This window comes from Rhipicephalus sanguineus, chromosome 1 (assembly GCF_013339695.2).
Source record: "Rhipicephalus sanguineus isolate Rsan-2018 chromosome 1, BIME_Rsan_1.4, whole genome shotgun sequence".
NCBI lineage: Eukaryota > Metazoa > Arthropoda > Arachnida > Ixodida > Ixodidae > Rhipicephalus > Rhipicephalus sanguineus.
The window spans coordinates 221398578-221424250 of record NC_051176.1 but is presented as its reverse complement, the minus strand read 5'-3'; the positions used below and the strand labels follow the sequence as shown (position 1 = coordinate 221424250).

The 25673-nt window shown below is 41.9% G+C and overlaps 1 protein-coding gene across 8 annotated transcripts; it reads left to right on the top strand.

The window, feature by feature from the left end:
- The first annotated feature begins 320 nt into the window (after positions 1 to 320).
- LOC119372687 (NADH dehydrogenase (ubiquinone) complex I, assembly factor 6) lies at positions 321 to 23789 on the top strand. 8 transcript variants are annotated; one of them, XM_049419682.1, is made up of 10 exons: positions 321 to 549; positions 676 to 718; positions 826 to 906; positions 966 to 1064; positions 3701 to 3803; positions 5557 to 5690; positions 8030 to 8125; positions 16584 to 16640; positions 23489 to 23625; positions 23744 to 23789. In XM_049419682.1, exons 1-9 carry the CDS (start codon positions 386 to 388, stop codon positions 23615 to 23617), a joined length of 906 nt encoding a protein of 301 aa, XP_049275639.1. In that variant the 5' UTR covers positions 321 to 385; the 3' UTR covers positions 23618 to 23625; positions 23744 to 23789. The 8 variants fall into 8 exon arrangements, with proteins under 8 accessions (XP_049275639.1, XP_049275621.1, XP_037499060.1 ...); XM_049419664.1 differs by having other exon boundaries at positions 619 to 718; positions 23489 to 23583; positions 23702 to 23789; XM_037643132.2 differs by having other exon boundaries at positions 619 to 718.
- Positions 23790 to 25673: the final 1884 nt, after the last annotated feature.

The following is a 25673-nucleotide window of genomic DNA, read 5'->3' as shown; positions in this document are numbered from 1 at the left end:
TGTGTGACTAAAGATCTCAAACTGGTGATCATTGGTTATTTCTTATTTCCGGCTTCTAGCGCTAGAATCTTTCAACAGCCTTGAAGACCGTCAACTGTCTCCGAGCATGCTCCGAGTCCTCAGAGTTTCACGTAACGCAGTTGTTGAGGCAATGGATAATACAAAGTGAGCAATATCATAGCAAATTCGAGGAGGAAGGAGAGAGCAAAATATTTCTGCAACGTTGAACTTAAAAAAAAAAAAAGATTATGGTTTCGGTTTTGATTTTGCTGGGACGAAACAGGAAGTCGAGACAAGACAAGTAGTGACAAAGATTGAGTTTCGTTTTTGCTGTGCATGTTGCTGTGCTGTTTACAGCATTTGCAACGAACGGCAGTTAAGCAGCATGTTTTGGATTAGTTTAAGAACTACAGCTCGTTACGGAAGCTTACGAGAGAAATGCATTAATCATAGGTCACTTGTAAAGGGCACATCTATGCCCAAATTATTCAAGTCGTCAATAGCGGAGCGAAGAACGTCCCCAGCTGCTTACTGCATGGATCAAGTAAAGTAGGTATCACTATCATTGCATTTTCGCCTGCTCTACGCTGAACATTACACGCAAACATTATATTGCAGGCAGTACGACTACGAGAATTATCTGTGCTCACTTCTCTTACCGGCTGGTTTGCGAAGAAGTGCCTTCGCTATCCGGGCGTTCAACGTCGAGCTCGCTCAGGTGATCGTGTCGCAGTACATGTACATGTTGGCTTGTTGTAGAAGCGTTTTGTTCACTGTAACTTGTTCCCCAAACTTCAAACTTCCCCCTCTCGTTTCTGTGCGCAGATTAGAGACGTTGTGTCAAGAGCGGACATCGGTGTGATGAGGATACACTTTTGGAAAGATGCTGTCGAGAGGGTTTACAAGGTGGCACCCCCTCTTGCGAATTGTGTTGCCTGGACTGGACAATATATTTAAATTTACAGGGAAATCCTCCCGAACATCCAGTCGCACAGGAGCTGAGCGTGATGGTTCAGTCAAAACAGCTGTCACGGCATTGGATGAGCAGAATGATTGAATCAAGGGTGTGTAACCTTCTAAGCGCCTTTTCATTGCGATGAAACCTACATTGTTTTATAATTGTTATAAGCATAGGTCTAAATAAGCTATCAGTTTTTATAAACTATGCCACCTTGAAATTCATGTTTGAATTTTTACTTATCTCTGACCATTGATATGATCAGTATATAAAGCAAAAATTAGTGCATATGTCACACGTACGGTGTGTTTTTTACCATCATTTTTGCCTCTAACATAGAAATAGTGGAATTACCTTCCTGTTGACATTGTATCCGTTAATAATCATGAGAATAAAGAAAAGTTAATATTGTATTCTAGCAAGCATTTGTATGAATTAATGTTACTTGTTCTTTATGCTGCTTGTATTAGGCTTTGTCATAATGCTGTACTCGGACTCACATGGAGCGAAAATTATATAATTAGAGAGTGATGTGTATAATCCCATACATTTTCCTCTGTTAGCTCTTCTGTAACTCACTCCCATCGCTAATGTATAGAGACAGTGAGTGTGAAAATAAATTGTAGTGGCTGTTGCTATTAACAACCGCTAAACTAACAAACTTAAGGTTTCTTTATACCAAGCTATCAGAGAAATTGTCAGAGTACATGTACACTGGGCAAGTGAGGTATTTGAGGACATAGTGACAATCTTTAGGAGATACCGGCAGTCTAGTTGGCCGTACATGATCAATAAACAGCAGTGCAATTTAGAAGACAAGGACAAACACAGCCTGTGTTGTGTATAAGTGACTTTGTTTGTCCTTGTGTCCTAAATTTCACGGCTGTTTTATTGATCAGGCATTTGGATCAGGTATTTGAGCTTAATTTTGCACACTTTTTTTTTTCATTAAAGTTATTGAAAACTGTTGAGTAAAACCACTTTCAGCCTCAATAGTAGACTGAATGTAGCTTCAAAAACTGCTGCATGCTTGGATCAGGATGAGCATGTTGATAAAACATGTCTTCTTTGATATAAGCCTGAGAGTAGCCATATGGGCTTTCAGGTTGACCACTGGCACTCGAGATGTAGTTGTATAATGAGTTTGTTTTATGAACAAGAGGGTCATCATGGGCGTGACGTACAGTTTCACAAATATCTACCCTTTGATCACTCTGGTTATATAGGAGATATATATAGGAGACAGGCACGTAGCCAGGATTTTTTTTCGGGAGGGGCCCAAGACCTAATTGTTCGAAAGAAAGTCTTTCCATGGCAAAAAGAAAAAAAAAAGTTGCCTGGGAATATAGAAGACTGGACGAATTTAGGGGGGGGGGCCCTGGCCCCCCCTTGCCTACGTGCCTGATAGGAGAGTACACTGGAGCTTTCCACATGCAACAGCAGTGCCAGAGCACACAGCCTAGCAGACAGAAGAAGCAGAATTATACTGTGGGTAGACTATAGGTGAACATGGCACACACCTTTTGCCCCTTTTAGTCATTCATTATTAGATGGACCATGGCTGGATATGACTGGCCTGTAGTTCACGTCCGGTTTTTTTAGACATGTGCTCCAGGCCAGCTGTGGGCGGGACCAAAGGGAGGACACACGCACGTGTATTATTTTCTTCTTACACCTAGCAGATGATGTTGGAGACTGGAGTGTTAAATGAAAGTTATGTAGTGCCCTCAGTTCAGTGTGTGGTGCCTATAAAAAGATGCAAACTCATTACATAATACTTCTGCCTGATGACCTTGTGCATAGGAAATCTGACTGTTGACTGCCTCCTGAAACTGTATGACAGTATCAATCATAGGCCTTCCACTGCTCATGATGGCCTGCACCTGTGGTACAAGTTCAACTGTTTGAATGGTGTCTGACTTAATGAGTTCACTAAGGTAACAGTCTGGGCTTGTTCATGTGACATGACACAGGGTAAATGCACAGAAGACAAGGACAGAGAAGAGGCTTGACACAAAATATTGTCGTAAGTCCACTCGTGTGTGTCAAGCCTCTTCTCTGTCCTCGTCTTCTGCGTATTTACCCTGGGTGACTTTATGAGGCTTATAGCGTATGAAAAAGTGCTGACAAGGAAAGGCGTGACACACACAGGCTCCTATGTGTGTCATGCCTTTCTTTATCCTTGTTTTTTCATGTGCTATAAGCCTCATTGTGCCATACCAACACTCCGAAAACGCTACGGTGTCTGACTGCTGTTAATGCTTCTTTTTAAGAACTTAGGTTCGGGCACACAAGCATTGGAGGAAGCAAATTCCATTTTAGGCTCTCTGAATTCTTTTGCATGTCCAGCAGTTTTCACTGAAACATATGAAGTGAAAGTGCACGCAATTGTTATCCTGCATCAGCAAGTGGTACCTTCTACTAGGAAACAAATCTGCCATATATGTAACAGAGGATTTGATGAAAGCAAAAGGAAGCAAGCAGAAGCATGTATTGGAAATTGGAAGCTTTGGCAATCTAAAGCTACGTTCTCAAATGCCTTGCACATGTGCTTCATATCATTGGAACCAGTTGGAAACAGTGGTACAGGTTGTCTAACAGCCACATCTCATTGTACATCAGACACCTCCTATTACCGTATTTTTCTGGTTGGATAATCAACTCATGCCCTGTTCTCCTTCGACATGCCGGGAAATTGTATAATATTGCAAGTATGTGAGCACTCCTTTTTTTGTTTTTCAGGAAAGTCTCCTTGGTGACAAGCCACATAGCACCATTAATGAGCTCGAAGAATACGCTGAAAAAAGTGTGTCCTCCACACTGTATCTTATCCTGCAAGCCATGGGTGAGTGTGGAAGTGTTGTTTACAGAAAATCTTGAAAGTTATCATTTTATACTTTCAGATAAGTCTACCATTTGCAAATTTTTGTGTTAAAAGTTTGAGTTTGTAAATATACTCATGGAAATCTCACATTTCTATCCTAAATGCTACCAGAAACATAATTCAAAAGCTTGCAACATTGGTTGCCTTTTAGAGCCCTAGCTTGAAAATGAGATACAGTGCTTACTGCTTAAAAGGGCCCTGCAGCACTTTTTCAAGCAATGATCAAATGACTTCATTAAAGTAACTTATTGTCGCGGCATCTCGCGGCCACGGCGGTAACTATGCAGCTCACGATGCTCAAATCATCCTGTGGCCAAGGACTTTGGCTTTATGGTGAGGTCACTTGGGTTTATGGCATCATTTGTTGAGAGAAGAGCGAGCAATTTCTAGCTGACTTTGAGAATTAATTGTAAATTCCAGGCCGCGTGCTGTGCTCTAATGTTTGCCTCACATGTTCTCAGGAGCCTCGACTACCGATAGGCAATGCTTTCTGACCATGCTCAAGAATGATTGCAGGGCCCCTTTAAAGACATTTAATTTATTGTCTAAGAGTTTTGTAACATGGGAATAAGAGTTTTGTAACAGAAAAGGTATAAGAATCCCACATACTGTGGGAACCATTGTTATGGGAAGCATCCTGCAGATCACTTGCTATCTAGCATCATTTCAGGTTCTGAAAAGTGATATTACATGGTGCGGGATCTCCAAGTCATGCAAGTGTGGTGTGTGGGATGCAAGTGCATTTAGATGCAACTTGCTGGCAACGTAAGGTACATTAAATATTGCACAACATTGCACATTGCATCAGATGAAATTGATGAGACACATTCTAGGCAGTTATATAGCATTTAAGCCACTTAATCCCCCTTCCTTTTCTTTGTATTTTTATAGTGCAGTGTGCATGCTGGTTCTGCGTAGTTTTTTCCCTCACATTATTAACTTATTCTCACAAGGTCACACAGCTGTCTTCATCAGAGATGAAGCCACAATCTGCCTGATTTAACTTTTTATGACAGGCAATGACAGGCTATTGTAATTTTCATTGTTGGTGTGCAAATATTTTATGCATTTACTGTCAGCTGCATTGTTTCAGCTGAAGAGATGGGCTGGACATGGTGAGTTTCTTGTGCTTGATGAGCTAATGCTATAGCATATCATACATAATTATTTCCTGCAGCTTGAACGTGTTTTGCACTAGTCAATGGACTGGAAAGCTGTTCGAGTCTCATTTCTGACCTGATCGTAAATATGAAAAAAAAAAAAGATGAAGGCAATTTTTCAGTAAAAAACAGTGTTGTATCATGCACATGGACTTATTCAATTTCATTGTTCAGTTTGCAACACCGTGGCCTTGCGATTGTGTATATTCATGGTGCAGTTGTCAGGATTGGCTAGTAGCCTTCACATATGTCACTTCAATCACCCAGCACAAAATAGTTTAGTTTTAATGCAAGTCTGATGTACGGGATTGTGATTGCAAGCCAGTTGAAGCTTTTAAGCTGTTTAGCATATCACTTGGTATTGCCTTCTATCAAATAGTACTGTGAGATCAGGTTATTTATTAAAGCCTGTGCATTGTATTGTTGATTTATAGTTTCTGTAGAATAATGTAAAATACTTAATTTTATGTTCTTACTTATTCACCTCCGGGTGTTTAAGAAGGTTTCACAAAGTTGTGTACTTATTTTTCCTCTTTTATCTTATTTCTTTTTAGGTGTACAGAATGTAGCATGTGATCACGTTGCCAGCCATGTTGGAAAACTGCAAGGATTAACAAATCTGATTAGAGGTGTCCCTTTCAATGCTGCTAGAGGCCGCGTTTATCTTCCATCTGAACTCATGGCCAAGGTAAGACTGCTTGAAAAGATGCATACCTATGTTGAAAGTTTTTGCCATACTTCTTGCTAACCAAGGAATATGTCTAGTAAGGAGCACTGTGAGAAGAACTCCAAGGCCATATATTTTAGCCCGTAGAGTGATTTGCTGTTTGTTATAAGGACATGTTCATTAGTTTTCCAGATATACTAGAAAGCAGTCATATTTTTCATGCTGGCCAATCATTCTTGCCACGCACCACAGTACTCAGCAACTAAATATGTTCCTGCAACATTATCTTGACAGTCAAATAATGTACTTCTGTGTCTTTGTTAGACAGCACTGAGTTAAATTAAGAAAGAACTGCCGCAGAAATTTGTGCCTGAAAGCGTCCCAGAAGTACTTGTTGTTGGACTAGTTGGTGCATCTTCTGTGTCAATAATAGAGTTGGTGCCAAAACTGCGACCTCGCAATGAACACATAGATGGGACTGTTTTTGGCATGATTTGCTGTTTTTTATAAGACACTGAAAGATAGCTAACTTCACGAATGAAGCTGACATTTGACATCTTGCCATGCTGGGCCAGGCACTGATCCATAAGACCTGCAAGGCTTTCAAGTACCTGGCACAGACTTTGCATAGGTGTCAGATGGCTGCACATCCATTCTTCAGCCTGCATACATGCATTGATGAAATTGTTTAAAGACAGCCTCTATGAGACGTGGCCTGCCTTCACCTTCACTGGGGTAGTAATTCCCAAGAGCACTCTGAGGATACCGTCATGGCAGGATGTCAGGACCTTTGCATCCAAGACTTAGGCGTCCATGTCCGCAGTAGTTGTGTGCCTCTTTTATTCAAGCACTGTGGAATATTTACCATGCCCAATAGGTCCAAGACAGTGAGCTATACGAGTGGCTGGCATTGATAACTATACCTCCTACTCCTCTACCAACCACATCTGACCATGTGTGTGTTGAGGTCATTGGCATTTTGTTTGAAAGCAATAGTGACTGCTCTTTTGTGGAAGGGGCATACGAACAATCCTTCACAACCGTTTCCATGATACTTCTTTCGACTTTTCTTTATTTTACACTAAAATTTGTCCCTTTTAATCTTTTAACTTACCTATTTAACTGTAGATTTTAGGTGGGCTGTCTCTTGGGATATTTATTATTTATTTTATTTACACTTCACCTACATTGCCGTAAGGCATTGCGTAGGGGAGGTACACATGGGTAATAACATAACGCAGTTAACAATCGATATAATAGTTACAACAACGACAACGATACACAAGATACTTTAAGCTGCAATTTCTGCCTCCTCACCATTAGTGGCTCCCATCCCAATGTTTGTTTTATTTCTGTTATATACTTGAAAAGGAATTATAGTTGTTGCTAACAAATCTGGCTGCTTGATTTTGAATTTTTTCCAGTCTGTCAATCAAGTACTGCTGATGGGAATCCCAGATTACACAAGCATAATCCAGAATAGATCTTACATACATGAGATAGAGGGTTTGTTTCACGGTCTGTGTAGCTTGCTTAAAATTTCTGTGTATGAAGTATAGCATTCTACCCACCTTTGTCACGGTCATATCTAGTATGTGTTTAATCCACTTACCATTGTCGGAAAAATGGACGCCCAAATACTTATAATGAGTAATTAGGTTGTGGGTTGGGGTTAGCTTGTGGTTTGGGGGTAGAATGCATTACCTCACATGTAAATATGCTTTTGATGTAGTGCATCAGGGGCTTAGCCAGGAGTTTATTTCGGGGGGATCCGACGCCTTTATATGTATGCCTGTGTGCGTGTTTTTTAGTGCACGTGTATAGACACCATGAAAACTGGAAAAATTCCATGAGTAGGAGGGTTTAATGCCCCCAAACTCTGGCTATGCTTATGGTTCACATCAAAAAACCTGATGTGGTCAGAGTTAATCTGAAATCCCCTACCATGGCATGCCTAATAATCAGATACTGCTTTTGCTGCGTAAAACTCCAATTGATCTGACACTGTTGACATTGTCAAGAGAGTTGAAGCATGTTATGCTTCCATAATAAATTACAGGAGATTAGCACAGTCTAAACATACTCAATTTGTGTTGCATGGCCCTGTGAAAAAAAAAAAAGTACTAGCAGTGTGACCTCAAAAGAGCTCTGTGTGCAAATTTATTTTTGTTTTCTTTGTTTTTGCTGTATTGTAGATGGGTTTGGTTATGTTGTGCCTTTCACTTGTGTTAGTGGTCGTACTAGGTACTTTGGCACTGTTAACAGTGTAGGCTTCAAAGCTCAAAAGAAATCACGTTTACCTGCTGTTGGACGTCTTTTAGAAGAATTTAACATTTTCTTCCTTTTTCCTCTCCTTGCAGCACAAGGTGTCGCAAGAGTCAGTTGCACGTGGAAAGGCGGACTTAAAGGAATTGATATATGACATTGCTTGCACGGCCCATCAACACTTAGCTAAGGTACAGTGCAGTCTTGCTCATTACTGTAAGTTAATGCTGGTTGAAATGAATGAAAAAAAGGGAGAATCAATGGAGGGGCCTATTTTTTTAGACACAATGATATGAAGGCAAGAAAAGTATAAGGGGTGTAATTAGTAGTTTTATTGCGATAGCAATTATATGGACACTCTCGGCGGGTTTTTGCCATCGGTGTTGCCATCATGTTCCGTATAAAGTCCAGATTGATAACATCCCTCCACGCATCGTATGTTCTACCCACAGGTAAAAGCGCGCGTGAGCGGGGGCGACAAATGTAGCTGAAGTAGCGATCAAACGAGCCGGCCCATCTCTGTCGCTTGGAGGGCGCATGCGATAACATCCCCCTGCATGTTAAACCTGCCATCAAATGCTGTTCAAGCAGAGAGGAAACGCCCCACCCATCTTTAACAAGCATGAAGGGACGTGGGTGCATGAAGGAACGTGGAAGCATGAAGGGACGCGGGCTTGCTCGAGCAGCAGCTGTGAACTTTGATTCTAAGGGTGCGGTCGCGATCGTTGGCGCGCCCGCTATCTCGGCAGGCATCAGCGGACGGTTCGTATGCCCTTCTACATGCTGCGCTCTCAACGCGAAGAGACTGTGCAAAAAGAACATCTGTCCCTATAGCAGCCGTATTCTCTTACTCCAGCGTTTTGTATAGTTACGCAAGATCGGATCCAAAACAGTTAGCTGCCAGCCTTATACTTCGTATAACATTACAATTTGTTGCTGTCGCATTTATTGCTTTGCCCTTGCAGTGAAACTGGGATATTTTTAATTGAAGTATAGTAATTATATGATAAAAGAAAGTGAAAGTGGATGAAAAAACATCTTGCCACTGGTGGGAGACAAGTCCACAACCCTTGCAGTATGCACCCTGTGCTAAGTTGGTGACTATTCCCTCGTACACTTTCTTGGGTGTCTATGTATGTCCAACACTGGGAGTGTTAGCCAGTGCCACCCATGGTTATGGTGGCGAATGTGGAACATTCTTATTGCCAAAAGGCATCGCATAATATGTGACCTTTATGTGTTATCAGCTAACCAACAAACCCTCGCATGCTATCTAAAGGTATTGAACTTGCCAGTGTTGAGATCTTTGCTGTGAAATGAACAAAGGGGAATCGGCTGAGGGACCCATTGAAACCAACCACAGAGTCACTTCAGACTTATAGGGTTTTATGTCTCTCTGGTAACCATAGGTCGGCAAAAAATGTGGAGCTGACTCAGACTCACTCATGGAATATATTTTGCCCTTAGGGCTCACTCGGACTCAGACTCACCAAAATTTTCCTCAGCTGGACTCACTCAGACTCACGGCTCGATCTGAGTCTGAGTGAGTTGACTCATGAGTCCATTATTGTATAATTAGCTTTTTGATCAGGATGTCAGCACACTTAAACGCCAATATGTCGCATAATCGGTGCTCTACGATACGCATTTTGATCTTGTACCTTCACATACGAGTTATCAGTGAGTGCAATCCACTAAGGACATTTTTATTGAAAGATAGAGTCAACTCACACGAGATTACATTATGAAGAAATTCCTTTCAAAAATTTTGTGCGGGAAGGGGTCAAGGCACGCCTCTGATGAATAAATATTGAGCTGGCGTATGAATGCTAGTGCGTTAAAATATCTGTGAGTAGGATTGAGTATCAACGTGAGCCATCACAATGTTGATGCTAGTAATGCTGAAGTTGAGTAGTTATCACAAGAGGTCAGCAAAAAATTTTTGAACTCATTCAGACTCACTCAATAATTATATTTTGTGCTTAGGGCTCACTCGGACTCAGACTCGCCAAAATTATCCTCAACCGGACTCAGACTCACTAAATTTTTTCTCGACCGGACTCACTCGGACTTAAACTGACCTCATTATTACTCACTTGGACTGACTCAGACTCACGACTCGATCTGAGTCTGAGTGAGTCGACTCATGAGTGAGTTTGCCGACCTATGCTGATAACTGCACCATCAATGTCTGCCGACAAAACCAGTCGGCAATAATTTTTTATATGGGTCATTCCATATCAAGTGTACCAGATAAATTTTTGACCATCTCCGATCATGCTGAAAAAAATCGTGCTAGTGTATGTGAATGTGAGAAGTAGTTATTGAGGCGCTATATTTCGGGAAAAAATTTTACGTTGCCTAGAGGGCGCTTCGAACTTTGGGCACGGAAGTGAAACTGTGTCGCGCTAAATAATTTACGTAAAATTACTGGTTTGAGCAATTACTCTGAAACGATTTTTTCCTTTATCTCAAGGTGCTGATCTTTCATGACTATGATCGTTTATTCATTTTTGTTTTAACTTACACTATTTTTGGCCTCGATGAAAAATTGCAAAATGCTGCATGTTTAGCGCTTTTTAGAAAAAGAACGCACACACACACACACACACACACACAGTGAAGTACAGTATACGGGCGTGTGAAGCAATTTATTGACGTTTCGGCCGGGGTCTGGCCTTCATCATATTCTGGTGAAGGCCGAATCCTGGCTGAAATGTCAACAAATCACTTCACATGCACGTCTGCATCTACTGTACTCTTTTTTCTGGCATATATGTGTGTGTGTGTGTGTTGTATACACACGCACGCATGCACACAGAGTAGACTCTCGATAATTGAAACTTGAGGGGACCCCAGGATTTTGTTTGAGTTATCAGAAGTTGCTTGGGGCAATATACCAACTTGTTTTGTAATGAAACATTTACACATACATTCCTACGGACCTCAATATTCTAGAGAATTTTAAAGGAAGGGGGTGGAAACATGACAAAGGGGAACTGGTGTGCATTTTATTTATTGTTTCTCAAGGCAGTAGCAACGTCATAGACAGATCTCAGTGATTGCCAGTAACATTTTTAGAGGAGGAGGAGGAGGAGGAAAAAGACATTATTCACCCCAAAAGGGAAAGGGGCAGTGGTGGAGGGAGAGGAGCAGCCTAGCCGGGGTAGGTCTCTGCTACCCTCTTGGTCCAACCCAGGAGCTGGTCCTGGACCTTGGGCACACACGCTGCTGCACATGGCAAGTAATAGTAAGGAGCAGTGAGAGGTGCACATAGAAACCTCCCACTACTCCTTACAACTAATTATAAGAGATTTAGGTGGTGGGTGCTGAGTACACCCCCCCCCCCCATAATGTGATCGAAATTAGCCCTTTGATGGCATAAAATGCATAAGGGGGAGGGATGTATCGCTGGGTGTATCAGATGGCAGAAAGAGAGGGTAGGGAACATACGAGTTTATAATTGGCACCACAGTATCTCGTGGTGGCGAGTAGCTCCTCGGTGTATGGGGGTGGTGCTGGTATGTGGTGCACTGAAGGCGGTAGTGATGTGTTCTTATGGATGGTCAGAAAACGATCCCTCACGCTGAAGGGGGGGGGGGGGGGGGCGTGTAGTCTAGGGCTTCGTCACTGGCCTGCGCTTGGCCCATCATTCCTTGGGCACAGGCATTAGGCGCCTCATTGCCACACAGCCCCACATGTGCGGGCATCTATATGGGAGTGACATCTTGCATGGAGGGATGTTTATTAAGAATATGAAGGGCAGTTTGTGACATGAGATCTGCACTTAAGTTATGTATGGCAGTTTTCTCAATAACAATCATAGTGATATCGGGGATGGATAGAGCTAATGTGATGGCAGCCATAGCAGCCTCCTCCGATGAGGTGACAGTGATGGGTGGTGTTGTGATCGCCCTGCCGTTGGAAGCCACAGCCAAAAGGGTGTAGGATGGAAAAGATGGGTATTCTGCCACCTCGACATAGAGCACATCAAAGGCTTCTTGTAATGTTTTCTGAAGGGCTGTTGCCCTTTGGATTCGACGTTGTGCATGATAAGTAGGGTGCATGTTTTTGAAAAGGGGAGGCATGTGTAATTGGTTGTGTATGTGGTAGGTAATGTTACACTTAGCATTGTTGATAGAGGTGAAGTTAATTCAGCAAGAAGCTAATGTGTGACAGCGTGCGCTATTGGTTGCGAGCTTAGCGTATTGAGCTGTTAAATGGGTTTTGCTAATTTCTGGTAGGGTATTGATGATTGCTTTCTGATGGAGTCATGTGTTAGAGGCATTGGATGTAATTCCTAATGAGTATTTGAAAACTCAGCGAAGGAAGGTGTTCACTACTTCCTCCTCTGCCGCTATAAGGTATTGAGGGGAGTGTATATGTGATTTTACTGATCACCAAAACCTGTATGAGACGAAGTATCTCTGGCTCCCAGAGCCCTCCGCTTTTACGTGAGATTCTTCCAAGCATACTAAGCGTGTTTTCAATGGTAGTGCGTAAAATGTCAAATGTGCATGTGTTAAGTCGGTTGTTTTGAATAAATAGACCTAACACAGGAATGTGTGAGACTAGAAATCATTAATGTGAACCTCGATCATTGGAACGCGTTTGTTTTGACAGTGAGTTGGGAGAAGGAGTAATTCGGATTTGCTGGGGGTACACTTAAGATTCATGTGAGATGTGAATGCTGCAGCTATTTCCATAGCTGCTTGTAAAGTGTCTTGGATGTGTCTATCTGAGCCTCCTTTCACCGATAAAGTGATATCATTGGCATAGATGAAAAAGATTAAGTCTGGGACATGTTGAAGAGCAGTGGTTAAAGGATGGGGGATAGCACCGATCCCTGATGCATGCCAAAGCTGCCTACCTTCCGAATGTTAATGTTGCTGTGCGGTTTGTGAAGAAGCTATTAATGTATGAGTAAATTTTAGAGCCACAAGAAATGTCGAGGCCAGAATATACCATAAAATCCTGAGCAAGCGCCCCTACCCGAGCAAGCGCCCCCTGCTCCTTTTCGAGACATTTGAAATATGCGCCAATGACCCAGCAAGTGCCCCGCCCTCCTTCCTGCCATCTTTTGTTTCACCCCGTTCTCCTCTACAGAACCCTGCAGCAGCAGTTCCTAGGAACCCAAGTTCTGAGAGTCTTTAGATATGTCCACAATTTCTTCGTACTTTTACAGCGTAGTGCCTTGGGGTTGCATTCTGAGTTGTCACAAATTGTCAGAACATTTGAAGAACGTCTTTCCTTCCTTGTCATAACAAATGAAATTTCACACGAGGATTCCCTCCGGTTCAGTAAAAACAGTAAATGCACGTGTATTCAATAAAGCATTTCATCAGAGCCCCCCCTCCAAATCTTGTCCGATTATCTTTCACCGAAGGGGGGGGGGGGGGGGCGCTTGCTCGGGATTTTACACTATAGCCAAGTGGCTATGTTATTGTAGACGTCAGCGGTCATACGTTATAATACAGCGTGCACATGCGCTGTAATATAACGACAGATTGTGCTGTGTCCCATGACAACTGGTAGCCCCTTCCCAATCATAGCACACTTTTCTGCATGACACCAGTGTACTGCGGCGAAAGTGACTTAAAGGGCCCTGCAACTTTTTTCGGCATGGCCAGAAAATGCTGCCGATTGGTGGTCAAGGCTCCTGAGAACATGTGAGCCAAACAATATAGCGCAGCACACGGCCTGGAATTTATAATTAATTCTCAAAGTCAGCTAAAAATCGCTCACTCTTTTCTCGACAAATGATACCATAAACCCAAAGTCCATGGCCATTGGCTGATTTGAGCATCGTGAGCTGCATAGTTACCGCTGTCGCCGCGGCATGCCGCCACGGGTCTGCTGGCGCGCTCGCGGTCACAAAGTAAGCCGTGCGTTCAAAGAAAAGAAAGTAAAGAAAAAAATGCTCTACGTTATGATGCACGCTGATGAACGGATGTAGCTTTTTACCTCTTTGTCATCCCCCCCCCCTCTCCCTGCGTAGCTTTTAGCGGGCTCCATAGTACGAGAGGAGAGAGAAAGCACTTAAGGCATGCGATAAATTCCTGCAACTTCGCTCATACTTAAATTCTATAAATTTTTGTGGCATTCGATTCGTGGGGCAATAAACTCCTTTAATGGAGCCAATCGATGATTACTTGGAAAAGTGTTGCAGGACCCCATTAAAGGGACACTAAAGAGAAACAATGAATTGGTTTAGATTGATAAAGTGTGCTCGGAGAACTTTTGTGTAGTTTATTTCACCACCATAGGTTTATTATTAGAGGAGAAAATCAAGTTCAAAGTTTCATTTTTAAATTTCGCGCCGAACTTTGTAATTCGTGATGTAAAAGACTTCAAAGAGCATTTAACGTATTTTGGCGCCACTGGCTCGACGAAATTTCCACAAACTCGTTATGTAAAGTCTCTGGCCCCCTCAGAGAACAATGTACTTCGATTCAACCGATTAGGAACTACGTAGACCCAAGCAGGCGCCGTCAAAAATATGTGACGTCACGGCAAATGGTGCGGGAATGCCAAGGCGGCGTCGCCACCTGTATTTTCTTTTTGCGCGTTTTCTCGCTTATTAAGCATCTTCGCGCAGAAAGTGTGGTGTTTTTGGTATCGTGGAAGACTACTTTACTAATGCAAGAAAAATCGTTTTGCTCTTTAGTGTCCCTTTAAGAAGCGTTTGGCATGCGACAGACCAAGGCCAGACCGCCTCGTTCTTTTCTTTCTTCCTTGATGCAGTTTGCCCGCTTTGACCCACATAGGCAGGTAATTGGCTTTATTTGTGACTGTTAGTGGTATAAGAACACAAATGTTCAACTAGAAGCAGTAAAGCCAGCAGATATTTTATGGCATGGACAAGCAAAAAGTATGAATTAAATGAATTATCGCAATGGAACCGGTTCATTGGCAGATCCAGAGGGGGGACGGTAGGGGCGATCGCCCCCCCCTCCCTTCAGCGCCCTTTGTCCACCTCCTTTGTCAGGTTGCTTCGGCTACCACTGCTCAAAAGGAGAAACGAAAATCTTGTCCCCGCCCTCCCCCCCCCTGCACGATCGAATGAAGACCCCCCCCCCCCCCCCCAAAGTAGGCACCTGGATCCGCCCCTGACTGGAACAGTTTGAATTAAGCGGCTTTAAAGTACATTTAAAACATAGCAGGCCAGCCAGAAATCTGAAATATTTTTGAACTATTGCGAGTCTACTACATGTATGTGTGTACGCATGTGCACACACACACACACACACACATGCACGCATCTCTCTGCTACCTTGAAATAAAATCCCGGCTGCTCCCTTGTCCATTCGTGGTACTTTCTGAACAGACAATAAACAGGCTTACACATTCAGAGTTTTGACTGTTGGTTTGAGTTTCAGGAAAATACCCTAGGTCCGGTGGGTTACCACAATAAGTCTATTTCCTTTAACAACCTCTACATTTACTAATGCTATCTTTATTTATTAAATGCGTAGCAGCTCTTTGACTAGCCTGTGTAACGCTGTCCGTCCGTCCGCACAAACGCGAGGCAACGCGCTTCCCTCGGCGCAGGTGTCGAAGCGGTGCCAAATAGGTCACGCCGAAGCTGGGCGTTGATGTCACGCACCCCTCGCATGCTTCCCTCGCAGGTGCGCGCGTACGTCTCTCTCTCCCTCACCCGCCAGAGCACCGCAGCTGCCGGCTCCAACGCCCGCTCGCTTCCCGTGTCTGCGTTTCAAACAAACGTTTACACCAGTAAACGCTACACCGAGTTTCGCTTCAAACGAATCTTCCTGCGCTCACCGCAGCACCCGCGTTAGCGCCGTTCAACCCATGACACCACCCGTGCGCAACGCTGCTGCTTCGCATCCCATCAGCGTTCCCTTCGGGGAGATGGTCCAATTTTTTTTATTATAATTATTGCGTTCCCTTATGAGGGCCCATTTATAGAATTTCTTGCACCTTTTTTTGAAAAATATCTCTCGGTAGTTTACATTGAGAAAGAAACGGCACATATATTGAAACTCTGCTGTTGCGAATAATGTATAGAAAAATTATTCCATGTGGACCTTGTTGCATATTACTGACAATTTTTTTATTTCACTGTAGAGAAGCTGACACACAGGCATTTCCAGTGCTGCATCAGAATGTTGTGGTTATTTAAAAGATTGTGATTTCGGAAGCTGAATATGGCCCGAGGTCCTTCCAGCATTATGTCCAACATGTACTTTATGAATTCCCTTTTCAAAGGTTGCATTCTTTTTTCCATATTGATCATTATCATGATAAGCAGTGAACATACTGTGCAACATATGTTAAGGTTCAGACTATGGTGGCAAGCTGTGCGATACAAATTTTTATTGAGAGTCTGGGCATGATGGCTGAAATCGAGTGTGTGGCCTATGTGTACATGTTTGACCTTCCTGTATTGCAACAATTCCACATTTTGGAACTGTGCCAGAAGCTGTAATTTTTTTTTCTGATGTCATAGTTTCTTAACGTTTGCTCATTGCATAATAGCACCTGCGTGTGTTTTAAGTTGCATAATGCATGCAACTGCCTACAGCATAGACAGGTGCACTGTGGGTATAAGGAGCTAAGGAGCAATCTCTGAAGATAAAATGATGCAGTTTGACCATTATAACTAAAAATAATTTTGTGCTCTTGCAGGCACGCAGTTTGAAAAAAGATGTACCAAGGGATGTAAGACTAGTTTATCTTCCTGCGGTAAGTTGACACATGTGTTTCTGGGAAACTAGAATTCACAGCATTACATTTATCGTCCTGTGGCTGATTTGTGGTGCATCCTGAAGAAATAAATGGTTCAAGGCATGTCAGAGTTGATCAACATGACAAGTTCTCAACCGCACGGGAGAGAGTCTGTAAAACTTTGATAGGATGAGCATGTAACGTAATACAAAAATGTGCCTAAATAGTGAATTCATCAGCTGAAGATTTAAGTGTTTAAGCGGCATACATTATGTTTGTAGAATAATTATAGTTTTACCCAACATCTTGTGGATGAGCATTCATAAATGAAAGACGTTTTTGGGGAAAGATAGGCAATAATTTGATGATTGAACTTTTACACTTTTTTAATTCAGTTTTGAAGAAGAAGAAAACGAACCAAGAGGTCCAATTTTTGTTAGTCACAGTTTATGAAGCCAAGAAAAGCATTGGGTAGTTACCATTAGTTTTAATAGGTATGTAGAACTTGTAAGCTTATAATTTCCACACCCTAATTAAAACTACGAAAACATACCTTGTGCTTTTCTTTGCTTAATGTGCTGGTTCAGTTTCGACAACATATGCCTTTAAGAAATGTAGCTTGTAGCACTTACTAACAAAGGCTAAATAAAGTGCTGTAAGGTTAATTGCTTAGCTATACTATTAATTAATAACTATACATAATAATTGACACTTACAGCTTCAATGAACTAGTAGTGTTTGCTAATGTAAAGATATGCAAGCATGCTGTCCACAAAGATGCTGCTATGTAAGCTACAGGCAACTATATGAATATGTGGTGCATCATCATTGCAGAAGTTCCATTACTTGGTATAAAATTGCGTCATATTTATATAATAGCATAGTGGAATGTTATTGTATGCACGTAATAAAACACCAAGAGCAAACAAGTAGTGTTACCTACACCTTAACTCTTCAAATGCAGAGGAGAAGTCTTACACGGTTGCAATTTCTTTTTTCGCAAGAAATGCTGTAGACATTTCTGTCTTATCCATGTTTTTGGGCACTTTTTCCAAGTGCCAATGATGGGCCAGGCTCATCCAATCCATTTTGATGTATAAAGTTCACTCATTGGTCATTGGGAGGCCTACAGACTCCGTTCGTCTAGCAGAGATCTTAAAAATGTCACCTACCTGTTATGTGTTCCCACGCTAATTTGGATTGCACGGTTTTCATTTGAGTTTTCAGGCTCCAAAGAAGATGTGCTTCCGGATGAAAGCATAGACAGTGATGGTAGTGTTTTCAGTATGGGTGTGCGAATATTCGAGTTTCGAATTCGAATCGGATAATACCTTATCGAATAATTTGATAAGGTATTCAAATAATACCTTATCGAATAATACCTTATTGAATAATTCGATTTGACTTTCGAATAGCTAATATTCGAAGTTCGGAATAATTCGACAGGACGAATATCTAAAGCCCGACAAAGGACAGTGGCGCAACTTGGTTAGGGTGAGATGGCTAAAACTAACACTAACAGTCGTTACAGTGGGCCTTTCGTTAAAACTTTCACCAATATCCTGGTTCAAAAGCAAGTGCATGTTTACTTTAAAGGAGATTATGTCATTTCCGCACGTAAAAATAAACACATGAGAAAACTGTCAAGCCCTTCACAACTTCGCTTCCAAAACGAAGGCACGGTCTTGCGTAGTTTGTTTGCGTATTCCGCAAGCGCGGTAAAACGTCCAGACTGGCCCACGAAACGCTTGGTGGTTGACTTCACATATGAAAATTTGTTCACGCTGTGCAGTCGCCACTGCTGCACTGCACCACTCGTTCAGAGACTCCCATCGTTCCGGTGCAGTTAAAACGCTGCTGTGATCGGGTGCCTGAAGATTTTTGGACCCAGAGCACTCAAGACGATGAAGGACAACGTTACTTTTGTCAGATGAGCCATATTGCGCAACCATAGAGAAAAAATTAAACAAAACTGCTTCCGTACCCCCTCCGTTAGCAATTAAGGGGTTAGGAGTGGCGCTGCTGACTGGAATGGCGGCTCTTCTATCAACGTGGTTGCGCACCCTATAGAAGCTGAAAAATAAACTTTCCCGAACAAGCGCGTAATAAAGCTGTCGCCACGCCGTAGCGCACCCCCTGGTTTTTCCTTTGTCTTGCTGTAACTGGCAGTACACGTTTCGTGTAAATATACACTATTCGATATTCAATATTTTTGGCCACTATTTGGCACTATTCGATTTGAGATTAAATTTCACTATTCGCACACCCCTAGTTTTCAGTGCTGTAGACACATCCAGTCACTCTAGTGTTGCCTCCTATGTTGACAGTTTCGATATGATGTGGGCAGACGAAGCCTTGTCAGTGCCTATTTGGAGATCTATCACACAAAAGCTTCCTAGTCCTCCATAGCCATTCTGCTTGAACTTTGATTTTGTACATTTACAAGTATTTCTCAGTAAATGTTTGCTCTAAAATATACCTTAGCATCAAGCACTTGCGAAGGAATTGAACTCCATTACACGGAATTTTCTACTCAATGTACATGGTTTTCGTTATTTTCTGTTTTTAGTTACAAGCATTTAATTCTTTGTCCCTATGTTCTACATATTCCAAATTTGAAAAAAAAAATTAAAAATGCTAACCAGATATGAAACTTTATAAAAATGCCACTTTCTAAACACTTAATATTTTTTTGCTGACACTTACAGTGTCAGTTTGATGTCATAAGGTACAATCTTATTGTTATTATAATTGTAATTTTAACATACAAGTTACGACTCTGAACACCTGTTTGCTGTGTGAATACATGGTCAACTATCCGCAGGTTTCACGTTATAGTGTACGTTTATGCATGTTGGTAAAGAACATGTTCAGCTTAGAAAGACAGAATTTACTAACGGGAATACAGTAAGACATTATATTGAATTAAAGATTGCTGGGGCAGAATTGGCTGGTTTTGTTTACTGGTTTAACATAGACACATAGTAAGAATGTTACTATTCAGAATTTGTAGATCAGAAGTGTTGACTGTTGGGCAAGAAGGTGCCACATTGTGAAGTCTTCAAGCGAAAAAACATGTTGAGCCAGTTGTAAGTGAGGGTCTGTCCTGTTCACATCTTTTTCCAGTACTGTTTTCTCGCTGAACGACTTCAGGATTTGTAGGCCTTTCAGGTTTAGGCAAGGGTATAAGATTGAGTAAGGTTATGTTATTAATAACCATTATTGATAGTTTTCATTGAGTGCACCACCCAGTAAAGTTGCATGAACAGTATATATGGTGTGCAGTGAAAGTGTTCAATAGAAAGTAGAGTAGCACTGCTGGTGTGTATACATTTGAAATTTGTACTGCAATGAGGCACCTTTAAATCAGAGTACTTAGTGCTTGTGGCTGCCTTCAGATAACACATGCTGTGCAAGTACCAAAACACATGAAGTGTTTTCAGCTAGCACAAACATGCTCTTGTACACAGTGTTTGATACTATACATAATGTCTTGATGAGCACCCGAAGCATGTGACAACCTTGCAAGGGCCTCACTGGGCACTCTGGGCTAATAAATTAAAAAAAAAAAAGAGATAAAAGATAGTTATAGGTCTCTACAATAAAATGACCTGTATAATGATGTGTATCAAGTGTCCTGAGCACTTCTTTATAAAGGTAGTTGACTGTATATAGTATATTCCACTGAAGTTTGTGTGAATGAATAGGCATAGTACTGTCTTAAATAAGAGGCACACACGCCTATTCACCATCTTTATTGTTGCTCGCTAGCTCATTGCTCTCACTCTCTCTGTGCCTCAATGGGGTCCCTATTGTTTCAATCACATTGTGGTACAGCCTGATCTACTTGCTGAGGAGTGGCTTGACACATTGAGTGGCACTGTCAGTGGCATACAGAACCTGTCTCGCTTGTCTTGCTCCCGTGTTCAGATTTCATTTCCGTTCTTACTTATATTAATGCAATATATATTAATTATCTTATAATAATGCGATAGCATTAAAGAGCCTTTGTCGCAGAAAATGCAGTGTCGGCATCAGTAGCATCGTCCGTGGCTTCGTCCGTGAGCAAAAAATCCCGACACATGCAAAGAATAAAAACTAGGGTTGAGCCAGAATTGAGCCCATTCTGTATAGCAGTCAAGTATCCTATTGCATAGCCATGCCAGTCCTTGAAACTGCTTCGGAAAAGGACTGAAGCACTTTCAAGCTTCAGCAATATAGGTGTCTTGTCGGGTGAGGAGTCACATTAACAGATGTAACATTGCATGGCAGAACTGTAAAGTCACGCCAGGCATCCCGCTGTGTGAATTTGTTAGTGAGTGGGTGGTTTAAAGCTGCTTACCCATTACCAGAGGGCTCAGCCATAAATCATGATCATCATCAGCCACAGCATCAACAAAGTGTGTCGTTGCACAGATGCACATATCGCCTTATAGACACGTGGTGGCTACAGACACGTGGCGGGTACTTCACTACAGAGGCAGAATGTAGGATAACGCTATCTTGTTTCACTCTTAAAGGTGAAACTTAAACATCTTTCAATTTTTTTGGCTTAACCATGTGGTGGTTGGTGCAGTCAACACAAAGTTATCAAGACTATTGGTAATATAGTTTCTCAATCTGAAATGGCTGCATTTAAAACCTTAGAAATACTTTTCTAGGACTGGTGAAATAGCATAGGCGATTTAGCAGAAAGCTCAGAAAATGACATGCAGTTCCTGCTTGCTGTGATGACAAGCGAAAGCAGTATTGACTTACCTAGTATTAAAAGCCACATAAAGCATGTAGTGATGGAATATAGATGACAACTTGGCCTAATGTCATCACTAGAAATTGCCTTAAGTAGATTAGTAGATAGAACAGTTACTGACATGAATTATATTGCTCTAAGCAGTCTTTTTGTGCTGAAATCCACAAGTTACTGAGCTCAGTGATGCAGTTTACAGACAGTCACTGTTTTAAATACTGGGCTTGCTCCTGCAGCACATCTGTTGCCAACCATCCGATGGCAGTCAGTGTTAGCCCATGTTAGAGCTATAGAGCTAGTCAGACTGTCAATTGAAGGACAATTGCTAACCACTGATTTCATACCTTTGTCTGTCCACTTACTCAGTTGGTTGCATGATTGATCCGAGCTTTCACTTCCCAAATGCTGCAAGTATATTGAAAAAGTTTGTTGTAGCTTGACATTTTGTGGTTTGGTCAGTGTGCTTGAAACTGCCACTAGGGTGAGACTTTGCTGATGAATTCTTGTGCACCGCTTACGTATTTGGCACAGCAGCCCCCTTCCTCTGATATATGTGCAGCACATGTATTGAAGCTTCTCACGCATGCATTTTTTCAATGTTCCCTCCACAGCACAACTGAGGTGAGCAGGTATGCCACAGCTCCATGTTTGAGGGTGGTCTGAAAAGTTCTCGGCCTGACGTAGAAAAAAGCGTTTTGGACCTTCAAAATTATTTTTATTTTTCAACATAGTCTCCTCTCAACTCTACACACTTGGTCCATCGATATTCCAGAGCCAGGATTCCGTCCTTAAAATGACTTTGTGGAAGTCCTGAAAAGTACTCATCCACAGCAGCAATCGCTTCTTCATTTGATGAAAAACGTTGCCCACCAAGAAAGATTTTGAGTTTTGGGAACAGGTGGTAGTCTGACGGGGACAAGTCAGGAGAATAGGGTGGGTGCTCCAACAATTCGTACTTCAAATCGTGAAATTTAGCCATTGCAAGATGTCCTTTGTGCACCGGTGCATTGTCCTGATGAAAGATGATTTTCTTTTTCTGCAAACCTGGTCTTTCCTCACGAATTTTCTGATTCATTTGAGTCAAAAGGTCAGAATAATACTCCCCAGTTATGGTTTTAGCCTTTTCAAGATAATCCACAAGCAGAATGCCTTTAGCGTCCGAAAAAACAGAGGCCATCACCTTTCCTGCTGAGGGAACTGACTTGGCTTTCTTTGGTGCAGAGGACCCGGCTTCAGTCCACTGCTTTGATTGTTGTTTCGATTCCGATGTGTAATAGTGAATCCAAGTTTCATCCATTGTTATAAATCTGCGCAAAAAGTCCGCTGGATTTTTGTTATACAGCTCCAAAGCACGCTGTGACATCGTCATGCGGTTGCGTTTTTGCTCAGGAGTAAGGATGCGCGGCACCCATCTTGCACAGAGCTTGTTCATGTGTAGTTCATTGTGCAAAATGTGACATACACGTTCCACTGAGATGCCAACAGCCTCGGCAATTTCGCGCAACTTCACTCTCCTGTCTTCCAAAACCATATTGTGCACACGGTCAATCAATTCAGGAGTTGTTGCACTTTTTGGGCGCCCTTCGCGCGGGTCATCTTCAATGCTCTCTCTCCCCTGCTTAAACTCAGCAGCCCATTTCTTGACTGTGGAGTATGAAGGTGAATCTTGCTTGTAAACTTTAACAAACCTTTGGTGAATTTCATTCGGATATAAACCTTCCTTTACAGAGAACTTCATCACCGCACGGCACTCAAGCTTCTCCATGCCTTCCGGTGCTTCACACTACACCCACTGTGATCGACTGTCAAAGCCAAACTACTAATCGGCACTAGATGGCGTTTCATCTGAGACTTGCAGAGACTTGTATGAACGTGCACATGAGTGCTACAAGTTCTCGCTCGCGTGATTCTTATTGAGGCCGAGAACTTTTCAGACCACCCTCGTATTTATACAGGAAACTCGTTTGTGCTACCAAAGCCAATAAACATGGTAGGAAGCCTCTGTTCACTAGTGTTTAGATGTTTGTAAAATTTGTATGTGTACCTACAAAAGTTGTTTTGAGGACTATGCTGTCATAGTGGCCCTAGACCCAACATATTCTATTGTTTTGCTTTGCAGGTTGCTTCCAGTGCATATTTGGAAAAGCTACGTCGCACTGATTTCAATGTGTATGACGGACGACTACATGTGCGCAATGGCCTTCTGCCGTTATCTTTATGGTGGCATAAAGCAAAGAGAACATTTTAGACTGCTAGGTTAGTATTTTCATTTGTCATATACTCATTGGACATGTGCATTAAATAAACACTTCACTACAACCGCTTGTATATCCTTATGGTGGCATAAAGTAAAGAGAACATTTTAAACTGTTAGGTTAGTAGTATATTTTCATTTGCCATATACTCATTGGATATATATATATATATATATTAATTTAGGTGGGGGGGGGAGTATATGTAGTATATATATAATATACTACATATGCTATAACCACTTGTATTTACTTGGGTGCAGCCTGCTGGATCAAATCAGGCTTTAGTGAGCAAGGTCACTGGCTTGCCATTTTATTTGTTTACACAACCTCTACTCTAGTGAATCTATGGAGCTTACGTATGCACTCCTGAATATATTGGACCACAGTACATCTCAGTACTTGAGTAGCTTTGTAAACATATGAGTGAAATTGAGAGCTGTCTCTGGGAGCTACGTTTTATTGAAATGTTGATTTGGCATCTTTGGTGCTTGGTAATTTGTTCATAGTGTTATGCCCTACATAGACTCTGAAAGTGATTCCATCTTGACATGTATTTTGGAGGTCACAATAGTAGCAATGCTGTAGTGCAAGAAGACAATGTTTCATGTGTCGCAATGGAGTTCCTGAGAGCTTCTTCCACCTAGATTAAAGTAGCAATCTGGGTGAGTTGGTAGGTTAAGATCTTTGAAACAACAGTGCAAGTCAAACAGTGGGTACTGCTCATGTTGCCTGCATCACTGTCCATTGCTTGCCTCGCATTGTCATTTTCAAAAAGTTCTTCCACCTAGCCAGTAAAGACAGAGCTTCATGAAAAATGAGTGTTTGTGCCCTGTAATGGGGTTTCAAGACTTTGCAGCCAACCTGTAACTATAGATAACTTTTCATATTGTAGAGCTCATTAGAGTTTTCTTCAAAAAGAATTTACTACTGAGGAACAATCTGGTTTGTTTGTGATTAATGTGATGGCATGAAAACATCATTGCGAACTGCTTCCTAGTTTTGGTGGATTGTGACATACATACGTGTGGGAGTACCCAGTTCATAAATTCAACCTAAGAAAAAAAATACGAGCTTCACCCACAGCTATAAATCTTTTTGGAAGGGGTTCAACCATACTTTCTGTATGTTTGTGTGTGTGTTTGTATGTGTGCCTGCATATGTACATATGCAAACTTTAGGCAACATATACAAAAATCTAGGGGAGGTAAACTATCCCCCCCCCCCCCCCCCACTGGCTACGCCAGTGCCCACAGCCATTGCTCTCTGACTTAAAAGAGCATATATGATCCATCCATACAGCTTGTTTGTAAAATCAAACTCCAACAAACACAGAAAAACAATGTATTCAATTACGTTGTCTCATTTTTGTGATGTTGCACTTTTGCACGCTTAAGATAACCAAGTTTACCATACAAAGATTTGTTTATATCGGCAGTTTTGAGTCGAAAACTTAAGTTTTGTAAGAAATTCTGAGATCAAACCAAAATATTTTACACAGAAATAAGGGCCTTTTATTAAGGTTCAAGCCTTATATGGCTCATGAGTAAAACAATCCGATGTCTGCCGGCAAGAACATGAATGATACCAGACGTCAAGTGGGCCGATCCCGGTGGTAGTGCAACGCCAGGTGAGGTGCAGCAAGCTACTAGGTGGGGGAGACTTATAGGCCAACTCTGGTGACTTTTGATGAAATAAATAGAACCAGAGGTGAAGCACATGCAAATTAAAGTTGATAAAGGTAATTTAGAGAGTGTTTGATACCCTGCTACAAATATAAGAAAATTGTGTGGATACAGAGGTTCAACACATAATGCAAAACTTACTGCATTCGAATTGGCATTTGCTCAAATCAGCAAACTGCGATGAGTCATAGGCTGGCCACCTCTCCATGCCCACCTCCCCTCCCCCCTTCTCTGCCCATCTTCCTTTTTCATATTATTTCTGTCAGTGGCAGGCGAAACAAGCAAACAAAAGATATGGACTGCATGCTGAAGCACATTCAACTTGCCAGACTCGTTGCATCGGAGTGTAGGTTAGCTCTCTGGAATA

Excerpts from the sequence above, each read along its gene's own strand:
- LOC119372687 (XM_049419664.1), top strand. The coding sequence starts at position 386 with ATGTTTTGGATTAGTTTAAGAACTACAGCTCGTTACGGAAGCTTACGA. Across the intron at positions 5,691-8,029 it reads CATCTGAACTCATGGCCAAG|CACAAGGTGTCGCAAGAGTC; the intron begins GTAAGACTGCTT and ends CTCTCCTTGCAG. Across the intron at positions 16,641-23,488 it reads GACTAGTTTATCTTCCTGCG|GTTGCTTCCAGTGCATATTT; the intron begins GTAAGTTGACAC and ends TTTGCTTTGCAG.